At 43.4% G+C, this 18,298-nt stretch overlaps 2 protein-coding genes across 4 annotated transcripts in view; both read right to left on the bottom strand.

The window, feature by feature from the left end:
• Nucleotides 1-333: 333 nt before the first annotated feature.
• Nucleotides 334-2,129, bottom strand: LOC129825804 (transcription factor ATOH1-like). The gene has a single exon (XM_055885945.1). The coding sequence runs from the start codon at nucleotides 1,970-1,972 to the stop codon at nucleotides 1,073-1,075; it is 900 nt and encodes a 299-aa protein (XP_055741920.1). The 5' UTR covers nucleotides 1,973-2,129; the 3' UTR covers nucleotides 334-1,072.
• A 5,261-nt stretch (nucleotides 2,130-7,390) lies between these two features.
• Nucleotides 7,391-18,298, bottom strand: part of LOC129825955 (glutamate receptor ionotropic, delta-2-like) — a 595,589-nt gene continuing 584,681 nt past the window's right edge. The window contains exons 16-17 of one of the 3 annotated variants that reach the window (XM_055886121.1): nucleotides 11,875-12,120; nucleotides 7,391-9,866 (exon numbers count right to left, since the gene is read on the bottom strand). In XM_055886121.1, the coding sequence (XP_055742096.1) occupies nucleotides 9,438-9,866; nucleotides 11,875-12,120 (675 nt within the window). In that variant the 3' untranslated portion in view covers nucleotides 7,391-9,437. Of the gene's footprint in view, nucleotides 9,867-11,874; nucleotides 12,121-12,361; nucleotides 12,433-18,298 lie in introns of all 3 variants that reach the window. The other 2 variants (XR_008754971.1, XM_055886122.1) reach the window with 2 other exon arrangements.

The following is an 18,298-nucleotide window of genomic DNA, read 5'->3' as shown; positions in this document are numbered from 1 at the left end:
AGAGACAGCATATTTCTAAATGCATTTGAGATAAGAATAAGAATAATAGCTTCATCATCACAAAGAAACATATTTTATACCTGTGTTATTAGATCTTTACACTAGGTTTCATAATTAATATCAGCAAAACAGGCTATAAGTTAGTTAGAGTTAATATTCCCCTCATTCCCGCAAGGGATTCTGCATGTCATGCAATGGAAAAAGATTTGTTAACATGGTCCTTCATGGAATAGTTGTATGACAGTTGTGATTTTGAAGTGTAGGATATGTATTTTCTTCGATTAAGCTAGTATCGACATATTGAAACACGAAACAACAGACAATTATGGTTTTCAGTTTGCTTATTTTATTCTCAAAATCAAAAGAAAATGAACCAGTTAACGGTAAATCACTAGGTTTTAGAAACATTTGAAATGACACATTCAATTGGAAAAACAATAGAACACAATTAGGAATAAATCAACTTAAATCATCCAAATGAAAGCACAGACACATAAATGCATTTAAAGTGAATAGCCAAAAAGACAAAAATAACAAAAAATGGCTAAATTAAATATTAAATTGGCATTAGGCCTACTACTACTACAAAAAAACAGTTGTTCAATAACAAAGTCATGTTGCTCCAAGCCTCTGACTCGTGTTTTAAAGTGCTCATTGTTAACTTTAGAAGTCGCAAACAAATTAATACAGGGACATTTACAAACAAATAAACAATTAAATCATGAGCAGTATGCTATATGGAAAATATAATTACAAAGGTCTGTACATAAATAATATCAGGCAAATTCTTGGAAGACTACGTTCTGTCCATGACGTGAGATTGGGAAAGCCCGTGGCAATGCTGCGCGCGACAGTCGACATGGCAAAGGGGTCTTTCCCTGGTCCCGAGGAGACGGTAAATTTAATTGGCAGAACCAAATGATCTGACATAAAATCATCTTTATCTAACAGTTGATCAAATATAACTCTCAAACCAAACAAAATGATTTTGGAAAGCAATCTATTATCGTATAAAATGTAGGCATATGCCAGCAGATATGATTGACACGATTTGAAAGTCCAGGGTGAAGTTTCAAAATTTGTGAAGGCTGGAAAGCTTGAGTTCAGAGAGCTCATCTTCACTCAGGAGCTCCATCTGCATCTCATCCGAGTCACTGAAATGGGAATGCGGGGAGAACTCTCCGTCACTGCGGTTCGACTGGGGGGAGTCCTTTCTGCTCTCGGAGCTGGAACTGGGTGTCCCCGAGGAAGACCGCATTTCTTGCTCCATCAAAGTAGAGAACGAGCCGTCTTCGACGGGGAATGGGATCCCGTTAACCTGGACCGGTAGCCCAGTGCCTGCGCTCCTTTGGCAGGTGGATGCTGAGGATCCCCGGGGACTCTCCGTGGCGGACAACAGGTCACACTTTGGCGAGTCCACACCGGGACCCTGTAACAGGTCCGCCAGCGCGTTGATGTAGATCTGGGCCATCTGCAGGGTATCGTATTTGGAAAGCTTTTTGTCATTGTCGAAAGCAGGGATGACACTGCGCAGCTCGTCAAAGGCATGGTTCAAGCCATGCATCCGTCTCCTCTCCCGCGCATTGGCTGCCTGGCGCCTCACCTTCTGCACAACGTTACCGGGATTGGATGGAGCTCTCTGTCTGCCCTCTTCGGCGCTCACCGATCCCTTTAGCCGACACAAGTCCCGCACTTTGAGCGGACTATTGGAACTCTTTCTAAAGTTTGGGCTCTGGCCGGATGTCGGGAACCCGCCTTCCAAGCTGGAGCTGGGCGAGTGCAGCAGGTAGTCGGCGTGTGCCGCGCAGGTGCCAGACTGCATGGGAGCCAGCCAGGCGCGTGGGTCACTGCTGTCCATGAGTGCCAGACTTGATGGGTACTCGCTCTGCTCCCCCCTCTCCATTTTCGAGTGCTGCACCTCGCACATCTCCTTTGCGCCTTTGCGCCATTCCTCAACACTGATAACATCCATTTAAAAAAAAACTATAAATCAGGTGGCTTGGACTAAAAACTTAGCAAAATATAAAATGCTGTCAAGAACGTTTATTTTGCACACTGTGCTCGCACTATGTCGCGTGCAGGACTCCTTCTCTAGTGTCTCAAGGCGCGGCATCGCTTTAAAAAGCGGCACGCGCCTGGGAGCCCCCTTTCTCAGCTGGTCGCGTGGCGCTTTGACCAATAAGAGTACTTGGGGCAGGCGCGTGTTGGCGACCAATGAGAAGTCTCGGAAAACCCGAGAGAGGTTATTATGCCAAGACTGTTTATGATAATGCCTCGGTTTAAAGACTGTTTAACCGCACAAAGGGCAGTCCCTCAGGTCACACGCAGGGATATAGCTATATGGTTAGGAGTGTGGACAGCGCGAGCTTCAGCTCGTGGACTGTTTGAGGATGTCCATGCACCTGTCCAATACCGCAGGCATGTCAATAGACATGCCTGCGGTATTGGCTCCAAAAAAAACCCATCTTCAATACTAAAGACAGTCATTTAGAAATTGACAATGTAGGCCTATCCCACCGGATAATAACTGCTTGAATCAACGACGTAGCACGTCATTTCAACCTCAACAAATACAATTGATGACAGTTCAATCAACGTGAAAAACGAATTGGACTTGCAAAAAGTCATCAACTTAAGGTCATTTCGTATTTTTTCACCCAACGTTGAACCTAAATCCAATGAAGTGGTGACATTTTTGTTGTTGCTTTCGCCATGAATTCACTTTAGTTCACAACTCAACCAAATGTAAACTAGATGTTGAACTGGGGTCTGTGTCCAGTTGTATGCATCTCTTCTAAGAGAAGACATAGGACTAATATCCAGAAAAGTGTCATTAAAACCTACATTTGTCAAACGAAAATGGAGATCATAAAGCCGTGTCATCATCATCATCATCATCATCATCATCAAGTTCCTTGTGGCTATAGGGCCTTGCCTACATTTTGTCCTGGTTGTAAGTTAGTCAACAATGAAATAAAATTAGGTCTAAGGCAAAACTTTTGAAACGCTGACAATATTTTCCATAAACAGTACCTTCAGAAAGTATTCATGCCCCTTGGACTTATTCCACATTTTGTTGTTACAGCCTGAATTCAAAATGGTTGAAATATTTTTTTCTCTCTCTCACCCATCTACACACAATATTAAAATAATGATAGAGTGAAAACATGTTTATAGACATTTTAGCACATTTCTTGAACATGAAACATCTAATGTACATAAGTATTCACACCCCTGAGTCAATATATGCTAGAATCACCTTTGGCAGCGATTATAGCTGTGAGACTTTCTGTGGAAGTCTCCAAGAGCTTGCAGACCTGGATTGTACAATATTTTCCCATTATTCTTAAAAAAATATTAAAGCTCTGTCAAATTGGTTGTTGATCATTGCTAGACAACCATTTTCATGTTTTGCCAAAGTTGCCATAGATTTTCAAGCAGATTTAAGTCAAAACTGTAACTCGGCCGCTCAGGAACATTCACGGGCTTCTTGGTAAGCAACTCCAGTGTAGATTTGGCCTTATATTTTAGGTTATTGTGCTGCTGAAAGAGGAATTAATCTCCCAGTGGCTGGGGGAAAGCACTGAATCAGGTTTTCCTCTAAGATTTTGCCTGTGCTTTGCTCCATTCCGTTTAATTTTTTATCCTGAAAAACTCCCCAGTCCTTAACAATTAGAAGCATACCCATAACATGATGCAGCCATCACTATGCTTGAAAAAATGGAGAGTGGTAGTCAGTAATGTATTTTATTGGACTTGCCTCAAACATAACACTTTGTATTCAGGACAAAAATTGAATAGCTTTTTTTTTTTAGCAATATGTCTTTAGTGCCTTGTTGCAAACAGGATGAATGTTTTGGAATATTTTTTTCTTCTGTACAGGCTTCCTTCTTTTCACTCTGTCAATTAGGTTAGTATTGTGGAGTAATTACAATGTTGTTGATCCATCCTCAGTTTTCGCCTATCACAGCTATTAAACTCTGTAAATGTTTTAAAGTCACCATTGGCCTCTTGGTGAAATCCCTGAGCGGTTTCCTTCCTCTCTGGCAACTACATTAGGAAGGACCCCTGTATCTTTGAAGTGACTGGTTGTATTGATACACCATCCAAAGTGTAATTAATAACTTCACCATGCTCTAAGGGATATTCGATGTCTGCTTTTATATTTTTACCCATCTACCAATAGGTGCAATTCCTTGGGAGAGATTGGAAAACCTCCCTGGTCTCTGTGGGACCTTACATTGTATGTGTGGGGTACAGAGATGAGGTAGTCATTCAAAAGTCATGTTAAACGCTATTATTGCACACTGAGTGAGTCCACGCAACTTATTATGTGACTTGTTAAGCACATTTTTACTTCTGAATTTATTTAGGATTGCCATAAAGTGGTTGAATGTTTATATACTCAAGACATTTCAGCTTTTCATTTTTAATTAATTAGTAAAAATTTCGAAAAACCTAATTTCACTTTGGCATTATGGGGTATCGTGTTTTGGCCAGTAAAAAAACAAATCTTAATTTAATCTCTTTTAAATGCAGGCTGTAACACAACAAAATCTGGAAAAAGTCAAGGGGTGTGGATACTTCAAGATCTGTAGCTCCCATGTCCAAAAATCTGCCTATGCTGAATTTAAGGTAACATTTCCAGACTCATAGAAATTCAGAAATTAATTTAGTCCACGAAAAGGGCGCCAACTAAGCAAAGAATATTCCATCCTGGTTCTAGGAACTGAAAACAGTTTGACCAAAGAACTCGGCTCCTGGGGTTCGTGCTCATTGTCAATTCACCGATCCGCTCCTCCATTCTATGAATGTTAAGGCCATCTCGAGTTTCATTTTCTTTTGTACAGGTTCAAAACCTTTTGATCCGGTTTACGGAACGCCCTGTTGGTAAAAGAGCTTCACAGGGATCGGAAAGATGAGCAGGGGGCTCGACAGCGCTTTTACTGTCAGAAGCAGTGGCAAGCGAGGAGGAAGTAGTGTGTGCGTGGAACAGTGCTCGGACAGTGACACTCGCAGCCCCCCCCCCCCCTTCTTATAGAATGATAAGAACATTATATATCTAAACGAATTAAATATACAAATCATATGGATATCTCTAAGAATATGATCAAATATTATAGGCTAGAAACTAGTATCAAATAAAAGAATAGCCGAAAAGGCAACCAGATAGCCTATACGTAAACCAGCCGCAATGTCACATTTCCTAACACTCAGTTATTAAAAGGAAAATAGACTAGGCTACTGAGTAACAATATAAATAACAATGATAATAATTATTGAGAAAATGAAGTCATACAAATAAATACATAGCAGGAATGATTGAATAAGTTGTAATGTCTTTAGACATGATCTTGGCGGTAGGCCTAAGCAATAACGGAAAGAATTGTAGCCTGTAAAAGACTATATAGCCTACTGAAAGTTTAGCAATATCAAACATGTGAGACCAGCCCGTCCATGCAGGACAGCGGACAAAATCCTACAATTTCTGAGATTAAATTACACGAATCTTTTCACTTTTTATTCATGTATTCATAAGGCGTCGAGGCTTGGGGACTGGCGCCTAGGTCCGTCTCTCCACCTACAAGTGGCCGTCCAGTGAGCATGGAATGGCTCCTAAAGCAAACAACAGGTTGGATATTGTAGCTGTCGATTATTAAAATGTCGCATGCACAATGGCGACTCTATGTTCCATTCGACACGCTTGGGGGACTCTTTGGAAAATGGGCTCAAAATGTGACCCAGTGGGGGCTTCCAGCGTGATGGAGTCTGCATGCTGCTCACCCCATTCCTGTCTCCGGGGAAACGAGGTGCACTGGAGGGATGCAGAAATAGGCTGATAATAATAACACTACTAATACTACTACTACTACTAATACTACTAATACTACTACTACTACTACTACTACTACTAATAATAACAATAATAATAACGATAACAACAATAATCATAATAATAGCCTAATAATAATAATGGATCTGTGTACCATTGGTATTTATTTACTTTGGAATTCTAAGGCCTTCATGGAACAGCCAGAATTTGGATGATTAGGTGCCTTTTGTTTTTAGGCACAACTTTAGGCAATGGCAAGTGCAGACCTTGAAAAATATCCCTCATGTTTTAGTTTCATATTCCATTTTGTTGAATAAAGGTTCTATCATAAATAAAGTGCTGTACACACGTGCACGCACTCTCGCTCTCGCGCTCTCAATTCAATTCAAAGGGCTCTCCTTCTCTCTCTTCAGATCAGATAGCACAACATTGTCTACAAAATGGTTTCCAGTGAAACAGCGCCACATCATGCTTAAAAATGAAACGACACAATTTCTTGAGTAATGAGAGTTAGCCTATTCCTCACCATATTGTAAAGAACAGACAAAAATGACTTTTACAAAAGTGTAGTTTCAAAAGCTATTGGATGGTCTTTCACAGACACCATTTCAATACTCCCAGAGTTTCATAAAAGGTACAGAATAATGTCTTCGGAGTTAACAAAAGCACCTCCTTTACACATAAACCAGCAAACCTGGTCCCAGATATGTTGTGCTCTCGCCTACACCTTTTCACTCATTGTCACGCCAAACATGACAAGGGGTGGTATGACGGCACAACTAGACAGACGTTGACTTGCTTGGTAACTGATGTGCTCTCCCAACCCAGTAATGGGCCCAGCTGTTCCAAGAGGGAGTATCCTTCTTATGATGTGTCATTGAAAGTGATGAAGAACACACTGGGATGAAGATGAACATAACCTAGAACCTGGGAAACCTCATTTGTAGAACATTCACAGATTTGATCGTAAATCGTGCACACATAGAAATCCACACCAAACAATAGATATGTTTAATGAATTTTGAACTAATCATGAAAACATGGACTTTACACCTTATGTTATATATAAAGTAATGAAGACGCTGAAGACACACACCCAAATGTCTGCGCTCTTTTCCATCGCCCTGCCTGTTGTAAAAAGCAAGAAAAAATCACTAGAAAAACGCACAAGGAACATTTGTGTGCGAACCACTCTCCACACATCGTTTTTCTGATGTATAAAGCAAACATGCTTGTTTGTGACTAACACAACATTTTCCATTGGTGCAAAGACATAAATCAAATGTTCGGATATTTTAAGAAATCATCCTAAGTAGAAATTGAGTATATAAAAGTTCAGAACATTTGATAAACGAGGCCCCAGAAACCCATTATGCACAGGCTAGGTGTACTTCACACCCGAACACCTAGCTCTGGTCAGGGACGTTAGCGTGAGTTCCAAAACATACACTAATGCCCAGGACCAGAGCTACACAACACCATGACAACACATGGAAAACTGTAACCTCTTGTCTGGCAGGCCTACGCAGTCACAGCAAAGACTACAAAAAACCATACCACTGTAGAAAACAAGTTTATTAGACAAATTATACACAGAAAGCTTTGCCACTTGTAACAGAGGCCTCAGTTTGTTCCGTTTGAATAATATGCAACACATACAACAAAATAGGCCTATATTAAATACTGCACATCATAATCAGTTGAAAATTATCAAGTAATCCTGTACGTTCTATGTATGAAATAAAACATGTCACGGGGCATGGCAAGTTGTGCATGCTTCTTTTTAAGAACTTGCCTCCTCTGTTATTAACCAGCAAATCAAAATGAACTCAAGATGACATGAGAGAGCTTATGTGTGGGCTGGAACTGAGGGAAACCAAATGTATAGGGTGACTGCTAACTCAATGCTCATATGATATATTCTTTTTTTTTTTTTAAACAAATATAGCATCAACATGTAAAATATACATATTTCATAATGTGTCTGTCATTAATAGGAAATAAAATTTCTTTAAACATCGTCTGTGTCCTATTGTCATTCGATAGCCATACCGTAGCTTAAGAAAAGAACATATAGAAGGCTTGCATCAAACACGGCTTCTGTTCTCTACGCACAACATTTGCGGTTTAGTCTTAAGATAACAAACTGAAAGCTCATTCTAAACAACAAACATTATTAAATATTAATACAGTGTTAGTGAAAAGGTTTGGTTCCACTTTTCCCTTCACAAAATATATCTTTTTTGACCCCCTCCCTCCAAACTGCACCTTAAATGGCCTCAATTAAACAATTGGCACTTTAAAAAAGTTAGATAAACAGTACCCTTAACATTTAAGAAATGAAGAAAGATCTTTCAAAATGAATGCCATCAGCTCTACAGTTCCAATGGCAAGAAATCCTATTGAAGCAGGAAACTGGCAAGGTGAAGCCAGCCTGTACTGATATGGCTTGTACTGAGGATGTTATCTGAAAGGGGTTCTCCTCACTCTGAGCTCAACTGTTTGCCCTTACAGCTACACAACAGTCAGTTAGTGGACTGGAGAATGAAATGTGACTTTTTTTCTGACTGAGTCCTGGTAGAACTACAAATGAGGTAAAAAAAAACACAACTGTTTTTTGAATATGATTGATGATGCAAACCAGAGTAAGACTAAAGCAGTCATTTAGCGCTTTTCAAAATTGGTAGAAAAAAAAACAATGAGACAGCGTCAAACATTTTTTTTCGTGTGACATTCTGACCAAACACATTCCACGGATTGAAATAGATTTTCAAAACAAATTCAATAAAATACATACAATAGCCTCAGCTGCTTTTTAAAGTCCTTTTTCCGTTGTCTTTTATCTCTGTTATTTTCAGTTCCTTTTTGTCCCTCTATGCATCTCTCAAGTGTTTGTTTAGAGGCTGAGGCGCTCACCTTGAAATAGACAGCACAGTACAGGTGAGAAAAAAAGATCCAAACTACATACAATCAAATACAGGTCTATGGGCACTGGTACAGTGCAGTGGAATTGATGGAGCCTTATGTGCACAAAGATGACGAAGCGTGCCCAGAGCTCAGACAGTGAGGTCTCAGTCCGCAGGGTAGTGGAGCCAATGGACACGCATTTTGGGGCAGATTTCAGATTTGGAGTACAGGCATTGATGATCAACACCAGAGAACTGAGTGGGATGGAGTCTCATATGGTGAAAGGCAAAGACAAGAACATCCTTCAAATGAGCATAGGGTTGTTGCCCGATTTGTGGATTTCAAGAACAGAAAAGTGTTTTCTGTTGTAAAAAAACAAATACATATCCTCCTTATTGGGTCCAAAAGCTTCTTCAGAAAGGCAGTCCTCAAATGTCATGAAACGAAAAAGAGAAAACAGAGCCCCGTCACACCCAAAAGATCCCTAGACAACCATGAGAATGATGACAATAAAGCAAATATTCAAGTCCCCGACCTCTCACCACCAGGTTTCAGCAGGAAAATCACCCCCCCCCCCACCAAACAAAAGCAAAGCCCCTCAAAAAATCAGAACTGAAAAAGATTCCTATGTACATAGATTTTTTTGAGTGCGTTTAATTTCATCCTTCTCTCGCCGTGCGGCATACTCATTCTCGCCTCATATGGACGTGCCCCGGTCTGGGTCGTTGCCGTAGCCGAAGTTGGGCTGGGGAGTGGGCTGGTAGGGTATGGAGGACATAGTCTTGATGGGGCTGCGGAAGAAGCCTCCGTTGGGGGCTCTCTGCCTGAAGGGCCCCCCAGTCCGGTGGTCCTGCACGGGACCAAAGGCGAAGCCCTGTTGGGCCTTGGCAGACAGGCTGCGGCTGAGGGTCTGGATCTGCTCGGGGATGAAGGTGGTAGTGGTGATGTGCGTGTTTCGGAAGTCGCTGATCTGCTCCAGGGCCTGCCGGTTGGCCGGCATAGAGTCCATGTCCAGTGGCGTCAGGTCAATGGAGGAGGTGGAGAACTGTTTGTGGGGGCTGTCGTCCTCTGTGCACAGGCTGTTAACCCGGCGGTGAAGGTGCTCCAGGTCGATCTCCTTATCATCCTGCAGGGGGGGGGGGCAGGGTGCGCAGGAAAGGGGGCGAGGGGAGAGAGAGAGGTGGCGGAGGACAGGGTCAAAGGAGAGTGAGGATAAAAGGGGGAGAAGGAGGAGGGAGAGGAAAAGGAGTGAAGGTTGTTAAGGGAGAAAAGTAGGAAAGGAGAAAGGGGAGGTACAGAGCGGAGTGATGGAACGGTGAGGTGATTGAAGAGGGAAAAGTGCATGAGTATGGTTGTTGATTGAGGAGTAGTGAGGACAGCCATTGAGGGAGATCAGGGGGAAAAAGTCAGAGGAGAGAAGGAGGAAACGAGGATTGATGAGCGAGGAGGAGAAGAGACCAATAGAGATGGATGCACACAGAGGAAAATAGACAAAGATGGAGTGACAGTGAGATGAAGTAAGAGTGAGATGGGATTGAAGTGATGGGCCGAAAGGGATAGGTGGGGTAGGTGGGCCGAAAGGGATAGGTGGGCCGAAAGGGATAGGTGGGGTAAGGTAAGGAGGTAAGGTAAGGAGAGGTAGGTAGGGACAGAGAAGTCTGAGCTGCAGTAAGGAGAACACACAAACAGACATATATCTACAGGGTTTACAGGGGGTTGCAGCTCCTCTGGAATCCAAACACACACACTGCTAAAGGCAACGTGCTGTTAGATTTGAGCATGCCATGCCGAACAACCAATCAAGCATTAATATGGTCTTATTAATTACTGACCGCTCCTTTTGGAGCAAGTCAGCGAGAAAATAGATTAGAAATGCGACACAACGGTCAGATTAGGATTCAGTAATATTTTTTGCTACGTTGTTGCGTAGGCATTAAATGTGTGCAGATGCTTACATCTACCCACTAGTTAAAGTGCAAGGTAGCTACATGTATTTAATGATTGGTTTTGTGAATACAGTTAGAGGGGAAAGGGGTTTACCCATCTTTCCCATATGTTCATCTTGAACAAAAACTAGATTTGTAAAAAAATGTGTGATACAGACATATAAATAGCACTACTACATCCACATAAAATGATTGGTTCACATCTTTGTGATGGTCACACTCAGAGAGGGGTTTTCATGCTTGCGCTGAGAGGAAAGATGCAAGATGATTGCGTCCCTTGTGGGGGAGCAGGGAGTGGGGTACCGTTGGATGGAGGTGGAGGGAACACATAGCGCTTACTCCATTTTGGGAGAGGGCATCCCCGGTGGTGGGTACAGACACAGAGTCACTGACAGAGCTACTGACCATGTGGAGTGGAGGGGGGTCTTGCCCCGGTTACCCTCTCCGTCTCAGAGGGGGAGGGGGCAGGAGGGGGTACTGTTTGTGGTGATCTGGTCATGCCACACACCCAGGAGTGGGGGATTGAGGAAGGAGGGGTGGTTGAAAGTAAAGGAATGAGGAAGAAGGTGGCGAGAGAAAAACAGTGAGTGACAGAGGGCCAGTCAGTTGACTGCTAGAGCCAGGTTACCTTATGGGTAACTACCGTACGACGAGAGGACCGGCCTGTTGGATCAACTGAAGAGTGTCATGTGTAGCAGGACTTTGCTAACACACAAAGCAAAATATAAGACAGAGTTGATAAGTGTTCTAAGCGATTGGCCTCTGTTTCAATCAGATGTGTAGGCTTCCGTTTTGGGGGGGAACTCATTCACGTTTGAGTGGCTCACTTTCATTCATATGAATTGAAATGTAGAGATCCGCACTGCAGACCTTAGCTAAACATGCATTTCCATAGAGCGTAACATGCACCTGTTAGCCCATTACATGACTGCACGCTAAACCGTATTATGCTTGGTCGGCGAGAGCATGCTGCAAGCCCTCTAGTGGAGGAAAGGCATCATAGCTCACATATTGGCAGGCAGTGCCAGTGACTAGAAATGTCATCAATGCGATAGTTCTGTTGTTGTCAGCAGAAAAGCAATTAATATGACAATCTGGGTTGTATTCCCACAACCGAATGGTTTGAGTTCGCTCTAACAAGAATCTCACAGCATCCGCTCCTATTTAAAGCTTCTGTCATAGGTATACCCTGGAGGTGGGAGGAGAGGCAGCGAAAGAGGTCATTCTTATTTTAGGGACGAGTTGGGAGGGGTCGTCGTCGGGTTCGACCCTGTGCTGGACGATCAAGGCACATGGGAGGTCACAGCATGCGGGTGACTGGGGATAATGGGGGGAGGAGGCAGCCCTGAGAGTGGTGAGGGGGATGTCGTGATGGGTGTCATGTTGGTGGTGGCACGGTTCAGCTTGCCTGGCGGAAGTGCCATCGGCCTGTGTCTGTGTGTGTGTGTTGGTGGGTGTTTGTGCAAGGACAGAGAGACGGTGGCAGACAGACGTACAGGCGGACAGAGAAAGGATGAGAGCAGGCAAATGGGAGGATGAAGGAGGGATTTTGTCGGAGGAGAGGCGGGGGTGAGTAGAAAAGACAGCACAGTCAGCCCATACAAACACACACACACACACACGCTCTGTGTTTTTTTTTTTTTTTACGTCCGAGGAGGAGCCTTCGAAGATATACCTGGAAGGGTGAAAAATGGCATTTTGTATTGCTCTCCCTCGCCCGCTTTACCCTCAACACAGTGTACTTATCTACAAAACAAAACCAAAAGGGAATGAGAGCTTTCAGCCAGCAGGGACAGTAAATCAGACATGATCAAACATTTTGTGCTCAGTATTGTGAACCAAGTGGCCGTCCATTGTGTGTAGTGTCCAATACTCCTTAGCCACCCTCTCTTCCTTTATCATTACACACTGTATATAGCAAGACAGATCCACCACCCACCACCCAAACGACTCCAAGTAACATCAACATCTGTGGTACATGTATACAGCCACAGAAACACAGTCATACAATATAGCAGCAAAGGAGATGCATTGGTGAACAGAGGATAAGGATTTAATGAAGTATTGCCTTTATGCTATTCTATAACTGCCCTGTACTGTGTCATGTATTTTACGTTTTGTGTGGACCCCATGAAGAGTAGCTGCTGAATGAGTAACAGCTAATAGGGATCCTAATAAACTTAACTAAACTGGTTAAAAGACAGAGTTGGCCCTACTGTGTGTAGCCTATATTACTGTTGTGCCTATGAGCAAGGGACCTATCCCAACACTAACATGAACTAATTAATGTATGTGCTAGATATGTCAAAATGCACCTGGCAATCTGTTTGTGTTGGAAATGAATCCTGCAACATTGAAGGATTGAAATGCTTTAATTTAATTACGAGACCCCAAATACCGAAATCATATATCTGCTTGGAGGGTAGAGTTTATTAAAGCCTCATTGGAGTGTGTGACCTCATCACCGTGTCAACAATACAACAATACACAACACAGAGACGCAACACAGAAACACTAACAGTGATCACATAGAAGCAGAGGCCTGAACAGGGACAGGCGTCTAACACATTGGGATGAACAGAATGGAGCATTCACGTACCAGGAAGGAAACAGAGATACAAACGCAGCTCGTCCCCAGGCAGCTAACGTGGCTTTGGGTTGGAGCTCAGTGGGAGCTGTGTGTTTGTGGATCGTGAGTGTGTGTGTGTGTGTTTGTTCCCATAGAGTAATAATACATTATTATGATTTTTTCTATTGTTGAATCTTTAGGTGACACATTTTTCTGATTGCAACTGATGAAGGAAAAGGAGAATGGAAGTACTGGAAATCATCGAGGTGTTATGCAAAACGGACAACAAATGGGGCAGCTTACAGGGAGAGACAGCCTACAGGGAGGAGGTGAGGGCTCTGGGAGTGTGGTGCCTGGAAAACAATCTCTCACTCAACGTCAACAAAACAAAGGTGATGGTCGTGGACTTCAGGAGACAGCGGAGGGTGCACCCCCCTATCTACATCGACGGGACCGCAGCGGAGTAGATGGAAAGCTTCAAGTTCCTTGGCATATACAGTCGTGGTCAAAAGTTTTGAGAATGACACAAATATACATTTTCACTAAGTCTGCTGCCTCAGTTTGTATGATGGCAATTTGCATATACTCCAGAATATTATGATGAGTGATCAGATGAATTGCAATTAATTGCAAAGTCCCTCTTTGCCATGCAAATGAACTGAATCCCCCCAAAACATTTCCACTGCATTTCAGCCCTGCCACAAAAGGACCAGCTGACGTCATGTCAGTGATTCTCTCATTAACACAGGTGTGAGTGTTGACGGGGACAAGGCTGGAGATCACTCTGTCATGCTGATTGAGTTCGAATAACAGACGGGAAGCTTCAAACAGAGAGTGATGCTTGTAATCATTGTTCTTCCTCTGTCAACCATGGTTACCTGCAAGGAAACACATGCCGTCATCATTGCTTTGCACAAAAAGGGCTTCACAGGCAAGGATATTGCTGCCAGTAAGATTGCACCTAAATCAACCATTTATCGGATCATCAAGAACCTCAAGGAGAGCGGTTCAATTGTTGTGAAGAAGGCTTCAGGGCGCCCAAAAAGTCCAGCAAGCGCAAGGAAAGTCTCCTAAAGTTGATTCAGCTGCGGGATCGGGGCACCACCAGTACAGAGCTTGCTCAGGAATGGCAGCAGGCAGGTGTGAGTGCATCTGCACGCACAGGGAGTCGAAGACTTTTGGAGGATGGCATGGTGTCAAGAAGGGCAGCAAAGAAGCCACTTCTCTCCAGGAAAAACATCAGGGACAGACTGATATTCTGCAAAAGATACAGGGATTGGACTGCTAAGGACTGGGATAAAGTCATTTTCTCTGATGAATCCCCTTTCCGATTGTTTGGGGCATCCGGAAAAAAGCTTGTCCGGAGAAGACAAGGTGAGCACTACCAGCAGCTACCAGCAGCACCACCGTCAGTCCTGTGTCATGCCAATAGGAAAGCATCCTGAGACCATTCATGTGTGGGGTTGCGTCTCAGCCAAGGGAGTGGGCTCACTCACAATTTTGCCTAAGAACACAGCCATGAATAAAGAATGGTACCAACACAACCTCCGAGAGCAACTTCTCCCAACCATCCAGGAACAGTTTGATGACGAACAATGCCTTTTCCAGCATGATGGAGCACCTTGCCATAAGGCAAAAGTGATAACTAAGTAGCTCTTGTGGTCAATCCTCAAGAAGCGGGTGGACAAACAAAAACCCACAAATTCTGACAAACTCCAAGCATTGATTATGCAAGAATGGGCTTCCATCAGTCTGGATGTGGCCCAGAAGTTAATTGACAGCATGCCAAGGCGGATTGCAGAGGTCTTGAAAAAGAAGGGTCAACACTGCAAATATTGACTCTTTGCATCAACTTTGTGTAATTGTCAGTAAAAGCCTTTGATAATTCAGTATTCCATAACAACATCTGACAAACATATCTAAAGACACTAGGGCAGCAGACTTTGTGAAAATTAATATTTGTGTCATTCTCAAAACTTTTGGCCACGACTGTACATCACTAACAAACTGAAATGGACCACCCACACAGACAGTGTTGTAAAAAGGCGCAACAGAGCCTCTTCAACCTCAGGAGGCTAAAGAATTTGGCTTGTCACCTAAAACCCTCACAAAATTTTACAGATGCACAATTGAAAGCATCCTGTCAGGCTGTATCACCGCCTGGTATGGCAACTGCACCGCCCGCAACCGCAAGGCTCTCCAGAGGGTGGTGCGGTCTGCCGAATGCATTACCGGGGGCACACTACCCACCCTCCAGGACACCTACAGCACCAGATGTCACAGGAAGGCCAAAAAGATCATCAAGGACATCAACCACCGAGCCACTGCCTGTTCACCCCGCTATCATCCAGAAGGCGAGGTCAGTACAGGTGCAAAGTACAGTGCAAAGTACAGGTTTCATTCAAAGAGGAACACTAGCTTAATTGCGACAAGCCTAATGCGATTGATATCATACTACTGAGACACGCTGTAAACTTGTTGTATGTCTGTCTGTGTGTGAGAGAGCTAGGGAGCATTCCTTACAGTACATAGTGCACTGCTTTTGACCGTATGGTTTCAAGCCCTGGTCGAAGTAGTGCACTATAAAGGAAATAGGGTTCCATTTGGGACGAAGCCTATATTGAGGACCGGAGGGAAGGGCTATTCCTAATGAGAAAGGGCAGTAGTGCAGTATATTGAGGAAGCTGATGGCTCCTAGTGATATCCTCTTGACTGCAGACACACTGGGTCTGACACACTGCACCGGGCCCAGCAGGATGTGACCTCACCACCACTACCCTTCCGACCGTAACCACGGTCCGTAACCACAGTCACCAGCGTCGCTGTGGGCCATGGGTAGGGTGAAGTGTAGGGCTCAACTAAACAACATGGCTAAGACACCACTACTTTCACCATGGCAGCTTTAGGCTACCCCAACAACTCTTGGATTCCGTAAATGGTATGAAGTTCAAAGTTTATAATGCAGCACTCTATATCCAGTTTTATGTGAATTAGCCAAATCAGTTCAATATTCAAAGAGGACGAGGGCTCGCAACAGATCACTACTACCCAGCTTTTGACAAAACTCACTCTTTAAAATCAATACCATGCAAATACAGTCTTTTTTTAAAACAAATGCAACCAATATCCATGCAGTACCTAACCAAAGTAAAGGGCAATTTTGATAGGACTATTTGAGTGCTAAATTAAGTGATGTGATAGTCACATTGATTTCTCAACGCTCTCCATTACAAAGACCTTGAACCCCAGGCACCGACACACTGGTCAGTCAGGGTCCTTGTATTGAAGGTTAATAAAGATGGCAGGGGGCTACTGGGATTCTTTGTATATGACCACTGGCCAGACAGGCTCACTAGTTAACCTGACACATGAAAGCTGTTGCGAGTGCAGGGGGTCATGGGTAGGGGGTAGAGGGGGATAGAAAGCTGGGGTGGGGTGCTATGATGGGGAACAGACTTGAGACGACACAGGCCTCGCTGCCTTGATCAAAAGCTTTCATTATTGCCGAGCTGAAGAGATGAAACAGGCATTCTGTTGAGCACCCGGCTTCCTGTGGCGTGGCTATGATGTCGTGACCCAGTCAACAACACACAGACACCAGCTGAGAGGACAGAATAGGAGGGGATAGGAGAGGTGGGAAGGGAAGGAGAGGAGAGCATGGCAGAGGTATTTATTGATGAGGGTGTGTGCATGGTTGGTTGTGGCTTGATAGGTGGGTTGAGAGGGATCTCGGCAACATAGGAAATTAAATGTGAAATAAAAAATATGTATAATGTTAATGGATTATTTTAGCGGTAAACTGACCCTCATTCTAAGATTTACTTTGCTTTATTACAAAATGCATTTTCAAAAAAATTCTCCTTAATTAGTGCCACTCCATGGCTTGATTTAATTTGTGATTCTAATTCATACATGACTAATGAACACTAAACTGGGCATGACAATATTTATTTTCCATAATTGCATAACTCTCTGCTCGTTAGTACATTTGCATTTCACATCAGCTTTGCCGAGTGGGATGTCAACAGTCCTCGAGACTCGGGGACAATCATTTCCACAACCACCGTGCTTGGCTCTGGAAGTGACAAAAACGTCTTGGCTATGCCTACCTGTTCATTAGGTGGACGAGTGGAAGAAGAGATACGATAGAAAGAAAGATAGGAGAGACAAGGTACAGCCATGCATAGCACAATCATTTGTGTTAGCAATCAAATGTACAGGGGATATCAGAATTCAGTACAGCCCTTTAATATTGGATACGTTTCTGTTTCAAGCTGGTGCGCCTTCTTCGCTATGACTCTGTGGTGTTGTTAACACAAGAGTCTGGATTTTTGTCTCTGTCCCGAAAATGGACTGGACAGAGACATAAATGCCAGATGGACTGGTCCATCTAAATTGGTGCTTTTGGCAGAATGGTCCTTATTTGAGGGCCACGAGGAAGAAAATGAACCAGTTTGTTAGAAATGCCTGCACTGTTTTCTGGTACCTGTCTCTGTCTGGGTTAGAGCATGCTGGAGCAATCCCATAGGCTGTCTTTATACGGACATAAATATGTGGCAATAAAAATACCTTATCTTTGAGGAATCAGACTTTCAAGGAAATATTTAGATAGCCACATTCCAAATGCAGTTTGAAGAGAACTTTTTGTCTTTTGAGTGAGTAACTGTTGCTGCAATTGATGATGCTCATGGTGGTTTAAGACCTGAAACCATGACCATTCTAGTCAGTGTAGCTTGTGTGAGCTTCCGGACCCTTTCGTTTTCTGAATTTTGCAAATACACTTGAAACTGGTGACATTTTAGCCCCCCTCATATACAGTGTGTGTGCGTCCCAAGTGGCACCCTATTCCCTATATAGTGCACTACTTTTAACCAGAATCATATGGACCCTGGTTGTCCTTGTCAAAAGTAGTGCACTATATAGAGAACAAGGTGCCATTTGGGACGCATTCCATGTCATGTGCAGTCACAGCAACAGATGTCAGTTAAATTTATGACGCAGTATCTTCTAAAAAGAGGTTTGTTCCCACGCCTTATGTCGTTC

Source organism: Salvelinus fontinalis, chromosome 28 (assembly GCF_029448725.1).
Source record: "Salvelinus fontinalis isolate EN_2023a chromosome 28, ASM2944872v1, whole genome shotgun sequence".
Lineage (NCBI taxonomy): Eukaryota > Metazoa > Chordata > Actinopteri > Salmoniformes > Salmonidae > Salvelinus > Salvelinus fontinalis.
The sequence above is the reverse complement of the archived record's forward strand: the minus strand, read 5'-3'. Positions and strand labels throughout refer to the sequence as shown.

Excerpts from the sequence above, each read along its gene's own strand:
- LOC129825804 (XM_055885945.1), bottom strand. The coding sequence starts at position 1,972 with ATGGATGTTATCAGTGTTGAGGAATGGCGCAAAGGCGCAAAGGAGATG.